At 35.9% G+C, this 15,697-nt stretch overlaps 1 protein-coding gene across 2 annotated transcripts; it reads right to left on the reverse strand.

Moving 5' to 3' along the window:
- Positions 1-10,386: 10,386 nt before the first annotated feature.
- Positions 10,387-15,562, reverse strand: LOC132190322 (alpha/beta-Hydrolases superfamily protein). Of its 2 annotated transcripts, none has more exons than XM_059605274.2 (9): positions 15,218-15,558; positions 14,636-14,872; positions 13,793-13,839; positions 13,508-13,626; positions 13,264-13,421; positions 12,558-12,667; positions 12,376-12,475; positions 10,845-10,968; positions 10,387-10,710 (listed from the first exon to the last, which is right to left on the reverse strand). In XM_059605274.2, the coding sequence occupies exons 1-9, from the start codon at positions 15,406-15,408 to the stop codon at positions 10,585-10,587; spliced, it is 1,212 nt and encodes a 403-aa protein (XP_059461257.2). In that variant the 5' UTR covers positions 15,409-15,558; the 3' UTR covers positions 10,387-10,584. The 2 variants fall into 2 exon arrangements, 1 of the variants encoding a protein (XP_059461257.2); XR_009441122.2 differs by having other exon boundaries at positions 10,621-10,710; positions 10,845-10,973; positions 15,218-15,562.
- Positions 15,563-15,697: the final 135 nt, after the last annotated feature.

The following is a 15,697-nucleotide window of genomic DNA, read 5'->3' on the forward strand; positions in this document are numbered from 1 at the left end:
AGACCTGTGTGTCCTGAGTCAGTCTCGGACTTAACAGTCTCGGCTTAAGGATCTCGGATCCCATGGGTCTCGGTCATGAAGATCTCGGATCTCGGGGTCTTGGGCTTGGTTACCCGAATCCTTACTGGGCTTGGACCTTTCCACGATTAGACTGGTCCCGAGGATTGCCGGGCATTTAATGGGTTGATCTATGACCCAACAATAACCCTTGAAGTAGTGTTGAGAGAAATTGGGCATGAAAATTAGCTCACAAAGACTACTATCTTTATAGTAGCAATACTTGGAAACTATCTCAGTTGGAATTGGAAAGCTTTGCTATTTGTGCATGTTAAGCACGTGTAGCACGCGTTGGGTTGTCATAGAATGGACGGTGGGACTAAAGTGATTAAACGCCAACAACGTTTGACGTACTGAGAATCTGATCAGAGTCAGCACGAAGGATCTAAAGTATGAACTTGGAACTGCCTCTCCCCTAGCTCGCTCTTGAAAACAAACGGCATTTGTTTTGCCTTTGGTAGCTGTCGATGTCGTTTTTGAATGAGTGTACCCATGTTAGCATTCTAGCTTTAGTCAAACCAGACCTAATCATGGCCTTTGGGCCCGAAATAGTCGGTTTTCATTTGGGTGGTCCCAAATGGTAGATTAAAGCCCAGCTCCAAAGCAAAACCCATCCCAGATGAAAACAGACATTATTCAGTCTATATATCTGGTCGACTCAACCCATGGGTTTATTCCTAATTTTTTTTTTTTTTTGAAAACTTCACTTATCTCTTAATTTGTAGATATATATATATATATATATATATATATATATATATATAACTTAATTTCACTTAATTTGTATTTTTTTTTTTTTAACTTTAAAAACTTGTAATGTAAAGTTTTAATCTATCAATCAATTTCAATTATTGTTCTATATTAAAAATTTATGTTATATAATAATGGTTTTTGTGGTAGTCTATGAGCTTTAAGGTTCAATTTTTTTTTGGTGCAAACAATTACTTAGAGCCAGCAAGCCGGCAAAGTTGAAGTATTCTCAATCTGTGTGAAGGAGACACTTTATATGTGTCCGAAATTTACCTAACATGGGTGGATACACAAAGTAACCATGCTTTAGAGGGATTCCTCCACTACAAAAAACAGGATGGTTACTGACGTGGTAAACATTAACCAAATTTTGCCACGTCAGTAATTATTGACATGCCAAAAGTGACACGTCAACATAAAATTTGTTGACGTGTTGAATATGACACGTCAATATTTATTGATGTGCTACATTCAACACGTCAGCATTTCCTGACGTGTCAATATTTGACACGTCAGGAAATTTAAATTCAATTTAATTTTTAAAAATTTTATTTAAATATTTATATTATATATTTCTGATGTGCTAGTTTTCGCACGTCAGAAATTTCTGACGTGCTAAAACCAGCATGTTAGTAGTTTTTTTATTTTATCAGGTATATAGATATATATATATATATATGGTCCATTTCTGCTCAATTTTTTTTTTTTTTTTTTTTAAATCTGGTTTATTTCTGACGTGCTAAATGTTGGCACGTCACTAAAAAATTGGGCGGGATTTTCAAATTATTCCCTCTTCTTTTGCCTTAATTTATTCCCTTTATATTCTTTATTTATTCTTCTTTCCAGACGCATGAGCTCTCTCTTTTATTTTCTTTCCAGACTAATGAGCTCTCTCTCGATCTCAATCTCCCTCTTCTCTCTCTGCACATACATGCAGCCGGCGAGCTCCCTCTAAAGGGAAGAAGAAAAGGAAAAGGGGAAGAGAAAAAGAAGAGAAGAACGAAAAAAAAAAAAAAAAAAAAAAAAAAAAAAAAAAAAAAAAAAAAGGAGAAGAGAAGCAGATCGAATAAGAAGAAGAAAAAAAATAAAATAAAGGAGAAGAGAAGAAGAAGAAGAAGAGAAGATAAGAAATTTTTTTGAAGATTTGTTTGGTTTTTGATTTGGGTTTTTAATTTTTTGAAGATTTTTGGGGTTTGGGTTTTGAAAATGGAGGAAAGAAGAGAGAGCTAGAGAGTGAGAAAATGGAGAAAAGAAGATGAGGGAGAGAGTTGGCCTGGAGAAAATGGAGAAACATACTGGCCGGTGAACTGAATTAAAAAAAAAAAAAAAAAAAAAAAAAAAAAAAAAAAAAAATTAATTAATTGAAAAATAATTTAAATTAATAAATTTTTTAATTGAAAAAAAAATTCCAGAATTTTTTTTTTTTAAAAAAAAAAAGAAAAATAATTATTTTTTAATAATTTTTAAATTACTGACATGTTATTTTTTGACACGTCAGAAAATTTCCTGAAATATCAAAAAGTGACACGTCAAAAATTTTCTGTTTCTGACATCCATAATTTTAACGCCCGAAACACGTCAAAAATGCTCCGTCAAGAGGATTTCCTGACGTGTCAGACCACCTGACAAGTCAGAAAACTTAAGTCAGGAAAAATTTAGTTTTTTTTTGTAGTGCTCGTTTTATATGGGTGAAAACATAAAACAACATCAAACTTCGTCTACACTAGGGCTGGGCTAAATACCGAGTGCCGACTAGTAGACCAACTTTCGACCTAGCCGACTGTGACCGGCTTCATGCCTGACGGGAGGCGGTAGGATTTTCCTATACCAACATTGTTGCGGGCAGTAGGCGGAATAGCTTTTTGGGTGTCGGTTTTCGACCGACACCGATCAACTTCTACCGCATTTCAAAACGACGTCATTTTGAATATTAGTTAATATTCATTATATTTCCCTGACAAACATAGACGTAGACGCTTGTCTAGCTTAGTGGCTTGAGCCAAGGCTCTCTGCCTTGTGGTTGTGGGTTCGAAAACGAAGCTTATGTTTATGTTAAGTGCAAAATATTTATATTTTAGCCCTTAAACTTATGTGTGTTAATGCCTTAAGTGTTGTTAAATTGTGTATTTTAATTCTTTTATGTGTTTTCAATGCTTTTGTAGGCTTTTGGAATACAATGAAGTAAATCTGGAAGATTTGGGCTCAAAGAGGGAAATAGGGAAAAATTGGAGTTCCTACCAGTGCGATCGATTGCAAGTTCCCTGCAATCGAGCGCACTACTAGAGAAAATAAAGCATGAAGTGGCCATCTGCGATCGAGCGCAATGCACACAGGATCAATAGCAGACCTGCGATCGAGCGCACATGGGTTGTGATCGATCGCAGCCGTGCACTGGAGACACATCAGACCTGCGGCCAGAATGCTACTGTTTCCATATTAGGGTTTTCCAACTCTCAATTGTAATAGAATTAAAACCCTACGAAATTCTTAGGTTTACTAGTTTGTGAAGGACTTTAAAAGCCTATAAATAGATCTCTAAACCTTAAAAATCATCATCCTTGGAAATGGCATAACTTTGGGGGGAGGAATTAGAGGCTACCTTTCGGTTCTTTCTTTCCCTTTCTTCTTTTAGTTTTATTTTAATTATGTGTAATTAACTCTTAAGGAGGACTAGATTGAAGCCCTAATTATGTTTATTTAATATTTCAATATTGCCGCCTTTGTGATAATCATATTGTGTTGCTTAACTTGATTAATGCATGTTTTTTTGAATTCCTCATATGTGTGTGATTGGCCATTATATGTATGTGGTATGGATTAGTTAATTAAATCAATGGGTAAATACTAAATAACTGCCTGGGGTTTCACTTAATTTTTTTTTTTTCCCCTAAGGTTTATTTTTTATCATAGGAAGTCCTTCTGGTTTTGATAAAAGACCAAATTCATTCTTCCGTCCATTGACTATTAGTTGACCTAACGGAACTCCACGTGGACCAATTAGAAGCTGACATTTGGCATAAGTGGTCACGTCATCAGTGATGACGTGGCACCTAATTAAATTTTTTATTTTTTTAAAAAAATTATATATATATATATATATATATATATATATATATATATATATATATAAAATAAAAATAATAAAATAATAAAATAATAAAAAATAAAATTGGGGGGTGGCCGAAACCACCCCCAGTACCCACTAGGGGTGGCTAGGCCACCAGCCACCCCCCCAATTTTTTTTAAAAAAAAAATTAATTTTGTGCCACGTCATCACTGATAACGTGGCCACTTATGCCAAATGTCAGCTTCTAATTAGTCCACGTGAAGTTCCGTTAGGTCAACTAACGGTCAATGGACGGAAGAATGAATTTGGTCTTTTATCAAAACCAGAAGAACCTCCTGTGATAGAAAATAAACTCTAGGGGAAAAAAAGATTAAGTGAAACCCCATAGAGTTATTTAGTATTTACCCCTTAAATCAATTTGGATGACCAAGTCCTAGGTTTAATAAGAGTAACAAAAGATATCAACACCGGATTCTTGGGTTAATCAACATGGGGAGCCGGGAGTAGACACCCATGCCCTAGGCCTCATGTGTTTGTCGATTTTCACAAATTTAAGCTTTCTTAAAAAACAACTTAGTAGACACCCATGTTAAATCCTTTAAAAAATAAAAGAATTAGAGTAGACATACATGCCTAATTCGTTGTTTAGGAAAATCAATAGCTTAAGGAGTAGACACTCATGTCCTTAGGTTGGCAAACATTAAGTACTCATAATATGATTGGATCATTGGCATATTATTATATTAGTTGAGCATAATTAGTGGTGAATATCAAAGCCCTACATTTACTTTATTTTTATATCTTTTTATTTTCTTTTTTCACAATATCAATTCAGTGACAATTTGAGTTTTGAGCCATATATATATATATATCAAACGAAGCTCTCTCTCATTTTCCCTAACCCTAGCCAGCTGCCACTCTCATCTCTGCCTCTCTCTCACTCTCCTCTTATGATCTCATCACATCTCCGCCTCTCTCTCACTCTCACTCATGACACCACCTCTATGTGTTTTTTTTTAATATGATTTTGATGTTATTTTCTTGCTATTTGGTTGCCGAAAAAGTGGAGGAAAATAGGTATTTTCTTGCTAAGCATGTTTTAGATAGTGATTTGCTTCGAGTGGTGTTTGGTTGTTTGGTTAGATAGGTATTTTCTTTCGAGTGATTTGCTTAGATAGGTATTTTCTGATTTTGAATTCTTTTTCTTGTTGTTTGGTTGCCGAGAAAGTGGAGGAAAAATATTTTTCTTGCTCTTTGGGGTTGATTTTCCTGCCCGGCCCAAACCAAGTTATACCAACCAACATTGAACTGACTTGTACTTTAGTGCGGTTAACATTTTTTTCTTCGGACTTTGGCCGACACCGACCGCCCACCCCTAGTCAACACAATCATATGCTAACATGTCAATGCAAATTAAATGATCATTAACTTTTGTATTAGATATTATTAACATAATGGTGACGTAGGAAATCATTTTTCCCATGGGAATCTGGAGTATCGGGCGTAGTCCATGTGACAAACCTATTTTCCATCAACATTTTTTTTCCATTTTTTTTCAAAATAAAATAAGAGAATTTCAAATTGAATCCATATCTGAATTTCCCCGCGGCCTCTATTACTTAAACATACACCAAGGTTTCTTCTCTTGGAGTTGGAGGAGCATAGTGAACAAATGGTCTAACAAATTGTCTAAGGTTTATAACGTCGACAATCCTCTGCCTCTGGGTATCCACGGCGTTGGTCCATGCCGAGTCGCCGCCGATTTTCCTTGATTGGACCATCTCTTACTCTCACCATGCCCCTCTTGGCGTTAAGAAACAGGTAATTAATTCCATTTCCATAAAAAAAACAATATATATATATATAGACACACACATACATTTCTGTCTTAGATTCTTTATGAAACTGATCACTAGAATGCAATGATCAATTCCTCGGGCCACTTTTGAACGCGACGACCAATGTTGTTGTGAATATTAACATTCATAACAACTTGGTCGATCCATTTCTTATGACATGGTTGCTATATATATTGAAGCTGAAACCTCTTGGCCTATGAAACGATCCTCTTCTACAGAAATATCACTTACCCTTGAATTCTTTTCAATTATCTTTAAGTTATGTTTTTTAAAAATGTTAGGAGTATCAAATCTTTTACTAAAAAAAATGAGTATTAAGATGATGTGAAGCTTATTCATTGAAAATTATGAAAACAATTAATAAAGAGAAATGCTACATGTACCAATGAATAAGCTCTACATTATCTTAGTAATCAAAAGATTTGGTATTCCTAATATTTCTCTTTTTGTTAACTCAAATGAAATAACTAACAAGTGAAATGCTATCCAAGAAAGTAAAAAATAAAAATAAAAAAGGGATATGATCGATGGCCCACGGCTGGTCATGGGTTAATGACGACCTTCGGTTGGCTGTGTGTTCGTGTTTTTTCACCCTTTTTAAAATTTTTTTTTTTTTTTTTTTTTTTTTATGAATGTGGATATTTTGATTCTTTTTGTTAGAAGTTCAGGAAAAAACCTAACGAATGGACTATTGAAATGAAAGGGGCTACTAAAGAGAAATGGTAGTGAGGCTTTGAAATGATTGTCCTACGTACTTTCTTTACAGCACTTTTTCTTTTTCTTTTTTCCTTCTTTTTTTGGTAACTTATCAACATGGATTCCATGTTATTTGAAATGAAGAAATCAGATAAAGACTATTAAGCTTTGGAGTTTATTGTACCTTGTCTTTTAATTTATCTTTGAATGTGACGTTAATTTTTAGAGAGATCGGACTCTTTAGTGTAAAGAGCATTCAGAATAGTCTCAACAAATTTATTAGCTAAAATAACTTCAAAAATCTTCTTCTTTTTTTTTTTTTCTTTTTTTTTTTTTTCATTTTTACTATGTATATTTGCTGGGTCAAGTATTTATTCAAATGGTACTACCACCGTATCCCCCACCACTGCTGGATTACCAACCAAAGACGTCAACAACCTTATCAAACTGCAGATCCATTTCACCAGATTGAAGTCTCACCACCACTATTCCAAAATAGCCCTATCACCACCAACAATAAAGTCTCCACGTCAACAACCCATTATATGTTCACATCAGCCTTAGCAAACCCACCTAGTCGCACCACAGTCCTCCCTAGCAAACCAATTACCACCCACAGAATCAGTCAACAAAAACCCACAACACAATCGACCACTCAATCTATCAACACCAACCACAGCCCCCCAAACCCATTGGAGCAGCCTCATTGGCTACAAACAAGGACGTTGGAGGTTAAGAGAGCAAGCCGCAAGCGAGCAAGGTCGGGCTCGGCTCGTACTCAATTCGAATATTAAATGAAGCGTTTCATAAATACGAATCCTGACTCGAATATTAAACGAAGCTAGCTCGGCTCGACTCGGTTAAGCTCGCGAGCAGCTTGTATAAGGCTCGAACTGATAGTTATTTACATTATTCCTCATATTAATATTAAAAATTGATGATTTTTTTTTTTTAATAACATCCTTTTATTATAAACTGATGCATATCATCTCTCTTCGAAACCAAGTGCCTATATTGACTCGGGCTCTATACTCCACTAGCCAGACTAAGCAAATGCTCATATGCAAGCTGGCTTCTTGAGCCGTTTAAAAGTATTTGAAATTTAAATTTATAATGAAAAAATAAATTAAATTAAATATAAGAGTTAGCTCGTGAACTGGCTTGGCTCAGCTTGACTTATTATGAGCTCGAGCTCGAACTCAAGTAAAATTTAAACAAGCCGAACCCAAATAAAGGAAGCTCGCTCAAGCTCGACTCGTTTACACCTCTATTATATATATCTGCACCATTATGCCAAGTAACCTAAAAATAAATGGTGGGTTAGGCCATCGAAAGACATTAAAAGGGCCCTCCCCTCATATGGTTTTCTAGTTTAACCAAGTAAGGAAGACTACAAATGACTTAAATGTGACATTTTCTAACCTAAAGGCATTTTTATTTTGTGACATTTTTCAAGCGTTTTGATGCCTACAAATAACTTAAATTATGTAATTTAAAATTTTATAATTTTGAAAAATTATAAAAGATCCTAATTCATTGGGAAGTGACATTTGGTGGGAGCGATCATAATCACATGTTTGTATTTTCTAAACATTATGAAAAGATAGTAAAATTAAATTTAAATCGTTACAAAAGCTATGGTTATAATTTTTTTCCGTACATAAAAGTCAAATCTTTCCAATTATTATCCCTACTCTTTGTTATTGGACAAAAGCTGTGAGGGACTTTCTTATTTTCTTCAAATGGATTTTTTGAATGTTAAACACACTTTTAAATCCTAAAATGCAATCACAAACAAATCCTACTATTAGAATTGTAGAAGGAAACTTCATGTTGACATCTGGTGGCAAAGTTCTGCCCTAAACACCTTACTGGATCATGGGCTTTTGAGAAATGCTTTTGAGACATTTCTGATTTCTTCGTTGTATTGGATTCCGAACAAAACAAAAACAAAAAAATAAGGTGAATGGGCAAGGGCCGAATGACGAATCAGTTAAGTGAGACCCATAGAAGGATGTAGTTGGACCGGGCTTTCAGAATACAAAGTGAGATTTTAGTCAAGAAGTTGGAACCTTTTGTAGCTCCCCTACAAACTGTTGCCACCCAAAGCCCCAATGATTCTCATTTCTCTGATTCTATCTAACCCTAACCCTACACTTCTTTACTTTCAGTTCATATATAAAGTGACGGAAGCACACAGGGGACGGAGGGAGGGGGTGGCCCATATAGGCCACGGCCACCCCCAACTCATAAGGCCCCAGCAATACAATTTATTGGCCATTGGCTCCTACCCATACTAAACTCTGCCTCCGTCTCTCAGCTGCCTCCACTTTAAAAGTCCGCCCTATAAAATACTATCTACTCCTCTATATTAGAGAGAGAGAGAGAGATTATTATATTACAACTGGGGAAAATCTAGGGCATGCAAATGTCAAGAATTATTATTAGTTTTGTTGGATTATGAGAAGCTTACGTTATTCTTAATGTGAGCGATGTTCCACCTCATACATTCATGACTCTGAGGCATCGCAACTGATTTTTAGCTCCAAATTGAAACCCATCTCCAAATATCTATTTAAACAAATAAGTCACACACACATATATTGTGGAAAAATACAATGTCCAAAAATTAGGAACAATCGGTTTTCAAGTAGTGCAACAAAATTACACTAGCCCAAGGACTCACAACCAAAAGTAGAAGAAAGATCAAAACTATATGGGAAAATATACTTCTTATTTATAAAATATTACAACGATGGAAAAACTTGGGTTGGACTACATTTGCACAAGATAGGAGAAGGTTTTGTTGAGATATGATGGAATGAAAGGCTTGGCAACATGCCTAGGGTATATATAAGGGTTAGGGAAGAGTTATAGAGTATTCTCACACTTAATAAACAAGATAGGTGTGACTTTTTAGGAGACCAAGGATGAGCAACGAATTTGGATTAGAAATGATAATATACATTTACTTTTTTACATTAATTGCTAATAATTTGAAAAGTTATGACGTATTTGGATCATCTCCGATAAAAGCTAAATCAATTGGAGAGGATCACGTGGACTCTAATCCGATCTACCCTCCCCAATCCCTAATACTTAACCCTTTTATTGTTCAGAAAGAAGAAGAAAAAAATTGAAAACCATCTCTCCCCTTATGATGAATCTTGCTGAGAAAAGACATGGTAATTATCTACCCAAAATTTGCTTTAACAAACTCATATCTTCGGTTGATATGTGATTTTCACATGCATTTTTATTAAATTAACATGTGATTCTAAGACATTTTTAGTCTTTACAAACATTTTAATAAAATATGTAATTCTTTAAAATACATGTGAAATCACTTGCTCTAAAAATATATATCAATTTAATAGAGAAAAACTTTGTCCAAATTTGCTCTATCATGTTACTACTAGATACTATGGTGCAAATTGAGTAAGGAAAATTCAGTTTATTTATTGTTGACTCTGATTATGGTCATTCTCATCATTTATGACCGGATATGACTAAACCAACTCTCTCATCGTCCATCTGCTCGCTTAAATGAATGGTCCAAATAAAAAGTATTGCTTGGTGCAATACTTTGGATATCTCAATCCGTACTAATGTCACCTCACTTACTCTTCACACTGCCTCAACAAAAAAACTCACTATTCACTGACTAAACAAAACAAAACAAAATGTTTTTTTTTTTTTTTTTGGTTTTCTCAGCTCATGCCATGGCTTCACGAATCACTTGCAACTATCCAGCTACAACAATAATAATGGTGGGCATAATTTCCCTAACTTCCAGTGCAATGGCTATGTTCTAATTTATCCTTTTTTATTTATTTATTTATTTGGTAAATGTTATGCGCCAATATTATCTCAATTAATTAAAACTCTCCCTCCCCTTAATGGCGCATACGTTTATAGGCAGCAAAGTGTTAATGACAACTGAATTAACCATGGAAAGGAAATCAATCTGCTATATCACTTCCATTATTTTTCATGTAAACCCATACACTACCGGTAGGCAGGATACATTCACAAGATAATCATATAAAGATACACTCGAAAAGATTTGATAAATGAAATATGAATGTTCTATGTGCCACTACAATAAGACAAGTTGTATTTGTACATGGAACAATAATTACAACATTCTCTTCTCTAGGCAGAAGACAAACCTTCGGGCAATGACTCAGTATCAGGGTCAAGTGAGAGAAATCGGCGGCAAGCATAAAGAACAGCTGAATGGAAACCGCTTGGGTTGTCTATGAACACAAAGTGCCCGCCCTGCATTTATATTATCAATGAAATTCTATCAATCTTCTGATCAATGGTTTTAAACCAATACATGAGTGAGCATTGGCAAGCAAGACGCACACACACATGCACACAAATGTAGATAGAAGTGGAGAGTGCAGCACCTGAGGAACCCTGATGATTTCACAAGGGACCTTCATTTGCTTGCGAGCTTCTTGAGCTCCTTCATAATTCATCCAATCTTGATAGCCATAAATAAAAGTGGTTGGCACTTTCCACTCCGCCGCACTGCACGCAATAAATGAGAGGATTATGTAAACGTTTCAATACCCTGCAACTATTATGTGTAGAGAGTAACAAAACATAAGAAGTCTAGGATCCACATAGGTTTCAATAAATAGTACTCTTGCTTCATCCAAGACCCCCCTGCCCTTCCCCCACTCAAAGAATTACTCCCGTCTCCATCTTCCCAAAAGTATGCAGTATTTATCTAATAGAAGATGCGGCCAAAAACCATAGCTTGATGAACACTGTAAGTAATAGCATGTACAGTACAGTTTAGATAGAACCAAAATTTGACAATGATTCAGGTGGGCGTCCATTATCAAGCATATGAAGAGGGCAGTATTGGCAAAAAGCATTACCATTAGCAGAACCACTTTTCGGGTATATAAGTGTGCATGTGTTTCATGAATCCCTTTAATACAAGAAGAGAGATCCATGGTTTCGCTGTTTATACAGAATTTTGAATCTCCAGGAGTTCTTGATAAGTTCAACTTCAAATGACTAAAATAGAATCATACATCTGACATAATGGCCTTCATACCCTGCACAGGGAAAAACAGTACGTCCAGATATTGTGCCAAACTTTGGCAGTCTCCAGGAAACTACAGCCCCACTGACAGAAAGGGAGACACTCAGAGAGATCCACAAGACTGAGAGTCGTTTTTTTTTTTTTTTCTGGTTTGGGGGGGGGGGGGGCAAAGAAGACCTCTATTTCAGCACCTGAGAATGAAAGAAGGAAAAAACTGGACATTTGATGCTTCAAGGAAATCAAATGTGACAAACTTTCACAAATGCTTTGCGGCAGAGCAGGTCAAAAACCTTATTCGGGCCAAAGCAGTAGACATATATGCATTGACCCCAGGACACAGCCAACAACAGAGACGGGGAAGAAACCCCCCTCTATTAGTATAGAACAGGCCTTTTAGAAATATGCACTGGTCATATGCAACTTATGCACTAAAGCATTATATGGAAAGCCATTCCACTATGTCTCAAGTGGTATATTTGGAGAAAGAGGAACACTCACAAGGAGGGAAATAAAATCAGAGTGATGAAATTGAAATCCATTTCTCAGTTCTCTTTCAATTGGATGGGTACATAGAATGTTCTGTCTCACTATCTTTCAGGGAGTTTCTGATCTTCATAATTTTCTGTTAATAGGTGTACTATGCTTCTTGTGTACTAGGGCTATACCATTTTTTTTTTCTGTCTTGAATGGATTTTATTACTTATTAAAAAAAAAAAAAAACTTATCAACCAAGACAATAGAAAAGAGTAGCAATGAGATGCAATTAAAATTAAACATACTAATTCAAAGAACAAAAAACAAAGCAAGGAGTTTGATAGTGACACAAGTTAATTCTTCTACAAATTTAAGAAGCAACTTTGAAATGATTAGGATAACCAGACCTGTGTAGGAGGGGCATCCGCGCAAATGCTCCAAAGGAAAAAATATATTTTAAGCACAGTTCTCCACTAGCTTTGGCCGCTAAAGTATGGTACACATAATCTTCAATTGAAAAGGCAACCATTAGCAATCTAATGATTCTGTGTAGTATATATAATTCACCAACATGTTTATCCTAAACTACCTGTCAGCAATCCGGACTCCCCTTCCACCAGGACATCCCCAGTTGAATATGTACCAAACCTAGCAGTCGTATACCTGCGGACAACATTTGGACCCCAAGGACCTAAACCTCTGCAAAAAAATAGTATAATTAAATCTTCAGTGCATTATCAGAGAGAAGCTTCTGAATGACAAGTAAAAAGATTAACTTTCTTTTTGGAACCAATTCATAATTGAATTCAACCAAGATGAAATCAATTGGAATTGGAATTCACAATTCAAATCATCAATAAAATTCATAGAATTACTCTGCGGTTGAATTCATTTGATGGAATGTAAATAAAGTAGGTGGATTTTTGGGATTCGGTACAAAGGATTGCTCAAGTAGATAAAGTACGGGCTTTTGAAACCCAAGAACTGCTTTCAGCCAAACAGTAAATCATTATTCGACAGATAAAAGTAAAAATAGTTCGAGGTGATGATATTGGCTCTCGAAATCAATGCAGGTTGAACATTTTATGTAGATAATATGCTCAATTTTAAAATCTTAATGGGCAAATGGCACGACCTCAATAACTCATTACCTTAGAAAGGCAAAGCCGTGGGACAGGGTTTTAAGCAACTCATGCACAATGCATAGGGTAAGAAGAAAAATCAATGGACAAGGCTATTGTTTATAGTATGGTTCCAAAGGGTGTATTCACGAAAAAAGATAAACCATATTTCACCTTATAATTTTCTGAGGAGTAAAATTAGATTCCCACAAATGGTTCAGAATTGCTCCTTTCCATGATGCTCTGAACTGGATAAGCGACTCAGGCATGGTTGACTCTGCTTGAAATCCAGCAGGTCCAACTAAAATCAAGTGTTGAACGTGCTCCGGATGCTATACATATGAAAAAAAAAATGACATCAGAAATGGTACTATTATACTAATCCTGGAATTCAAACGCTTACTGGAGGAATGATCACCTTAAGAGCATATTTAGCTGCAACATACCCTCCAAATGAATGTCCAAGTAATATAAAGTTGCTGAGGTTTTTGGCTTTTCGCCATTCCTCAAAAGAATCAATGAACCATGCCTCAGTTTCTGCATTACCAATTGCAAGTTTAAGACAAAATCAATATAGATTGCATTGTTTCTGTACTATCTTATCTCATCTTTAAATAAGCAGTACATAGTGGATTCTGTTTTAAATGTAAAATAGACCTGAGGGCTGTATAAAAATTGATACATAGTCATGACATAAAACTACCTTCAGTGTTTTTGCATTTAAAGTCGGGCCTGCTTGATCCACCCCAGCTGCAAATAGAATTGATCAAGGGGCTTAGGTATAAATAAGATTAAGCTAAGACACCAGGTACAAAAATATGTCATTAAAATCAGAACTTTCCCCCCAATGGAAAATTGAGGCCGAAAGAAAGTTGTATATTATGTGAGAATAAGAAGCAATACACACAAGAAATGTTTCTAAAGAGTTCCCAAAACGGGCTTTCAGGACCAAGGGATAAATGAGAAAAATACATGCGGCTTTCAGAATCAGATGCAAGGAAGGATTAAAAATTCAAAATTAGAAGACAAATGGAGAAAAAATACAGAACTCAAGCAAGATCATGTAGGGTTTTTTTTTTTTTTTTTTTTCGTATAACAAAGGTTCCAAATAATTCACTGCAAAAGCACAAATTTCCTCTCCTGCTTTTGACTACCATGTACTAGGGTTGCCACCTTCTTTGTTCTTAAAGTTCACATTCTTCTCACATTATCATATGATTACGTTTTGTTTTTTTTTTATTTTTTATTTTTTACTTTTTTTTTTTTTTAAGCCACATGATAAGCATGCATTTAGAATTAAGGTTAATTGCAAATTCCAGTCTAAATTATGCCGTTATTCGCATAGTCTCGAACTATAATTTTTTACAATCGATATATTAATTCAAGATTAATTCGTAACGGCCATTTCAGCTGTTAAAATTAACAAATTAGTGGAAAAGTGGAGTCATGGGGTGCACCAACCATCAAAATTTAGGATAGGAAAGAGCAATTTACGAAAATTCTAGATACTCAACAACAATGTAGATTCAAGACCACAGGGGCTCACCCAAGCTGATCAATAGCGATGACCTTAAAACGATTGGCAAGAGCATCAAAATTCCTGAAGAAGAAACCTTGAGAAGCACCATAACCATGAACCATCACAAGAGTGGGAGCACCATCCTTGGCATCAAAGGTAACCGTGTTGATAAACCTTTGCTCATTGCTTTTAGAACCAAACCACCTGACTTTCGACCCAGGTGGGCCAGAACCAATATTGACGTTCTCTTGAACATAGGGAGTCCTGAAATTCAAGCAAATTTACACCCAGCATCCCAAATTGAGACAAACAGAAAAATTATCGTTATCATTTATCAACGTATAATTCAAAATTGAACCTCTCTGAAAGTTCCCCGCCCAAATTTTCTTGGTCAAAAATATTATATAAGAAATAAAAATACCAGTTCTTTCAACAACCAAACGAGATTATCTTTGAGCAAAATGAATTTTTCATCGAATTAAAGTGAATTATTTCCTAAACTCATTTTCACAGATAGAACTAGTAAATGAAAAGGGCAGTTAGGGTTGGTTTATAGTTTCAAGAATTCGCAATCAACCGGTGTATGAGGGTTTCGACAGCGATAATTACTTGACAAGAGAGAGAAGACGCTTCTCGGCGGCGATGATGTGGTTGGTGGAGGTGGGAATCCAGCGGAGGACAGTGGGCCACAACGACCTCGATTTTGCTGATGTCGCGGTGGCCGCAGCAGACGATCCCATCTCGGCGTTCCTGATCTCCTCCGCCATTCTCTTTGACAACCGAATGCGAGCCAGACTCATACGGATATTGAATTTTCTGCTTTTCCCACAACTTTCACGCTGTACATATATATATATAAAAATGTCGGCTAGCGCGCGCGACACAAAAGGTTGTGCTTGTTGGGTCCGTCTCGATCTGGCAGTGGAACGCGCGAGAAAGGCATGGACTTTTCTCAACATAAAACAAAAAAATTGGCCTATAAGGTGAGAATGATATTCTATGTACGCGGCATAAGAACGTGGACAGTACGCGCCAATCACAAGTAAAGAGGGTACCAAGACGCCGAGCCAAGGCTTCTTTGATTGAATG

Source organism: Corylus avellana, chromosome 9 (assembly GCF_965113065.1).
Source record: "Corylus avellana chromosome 9, dhCorAvel1.hap1.2, whole genome shotgun sequence".
NCBI classification, from domain to species: domain Eukaryota; kingdom Viridiplantae; phylum Streptophyta; class Magnoliopsida; order Fagales; family Betulaceae; genus Corylus; species Corylus avellana.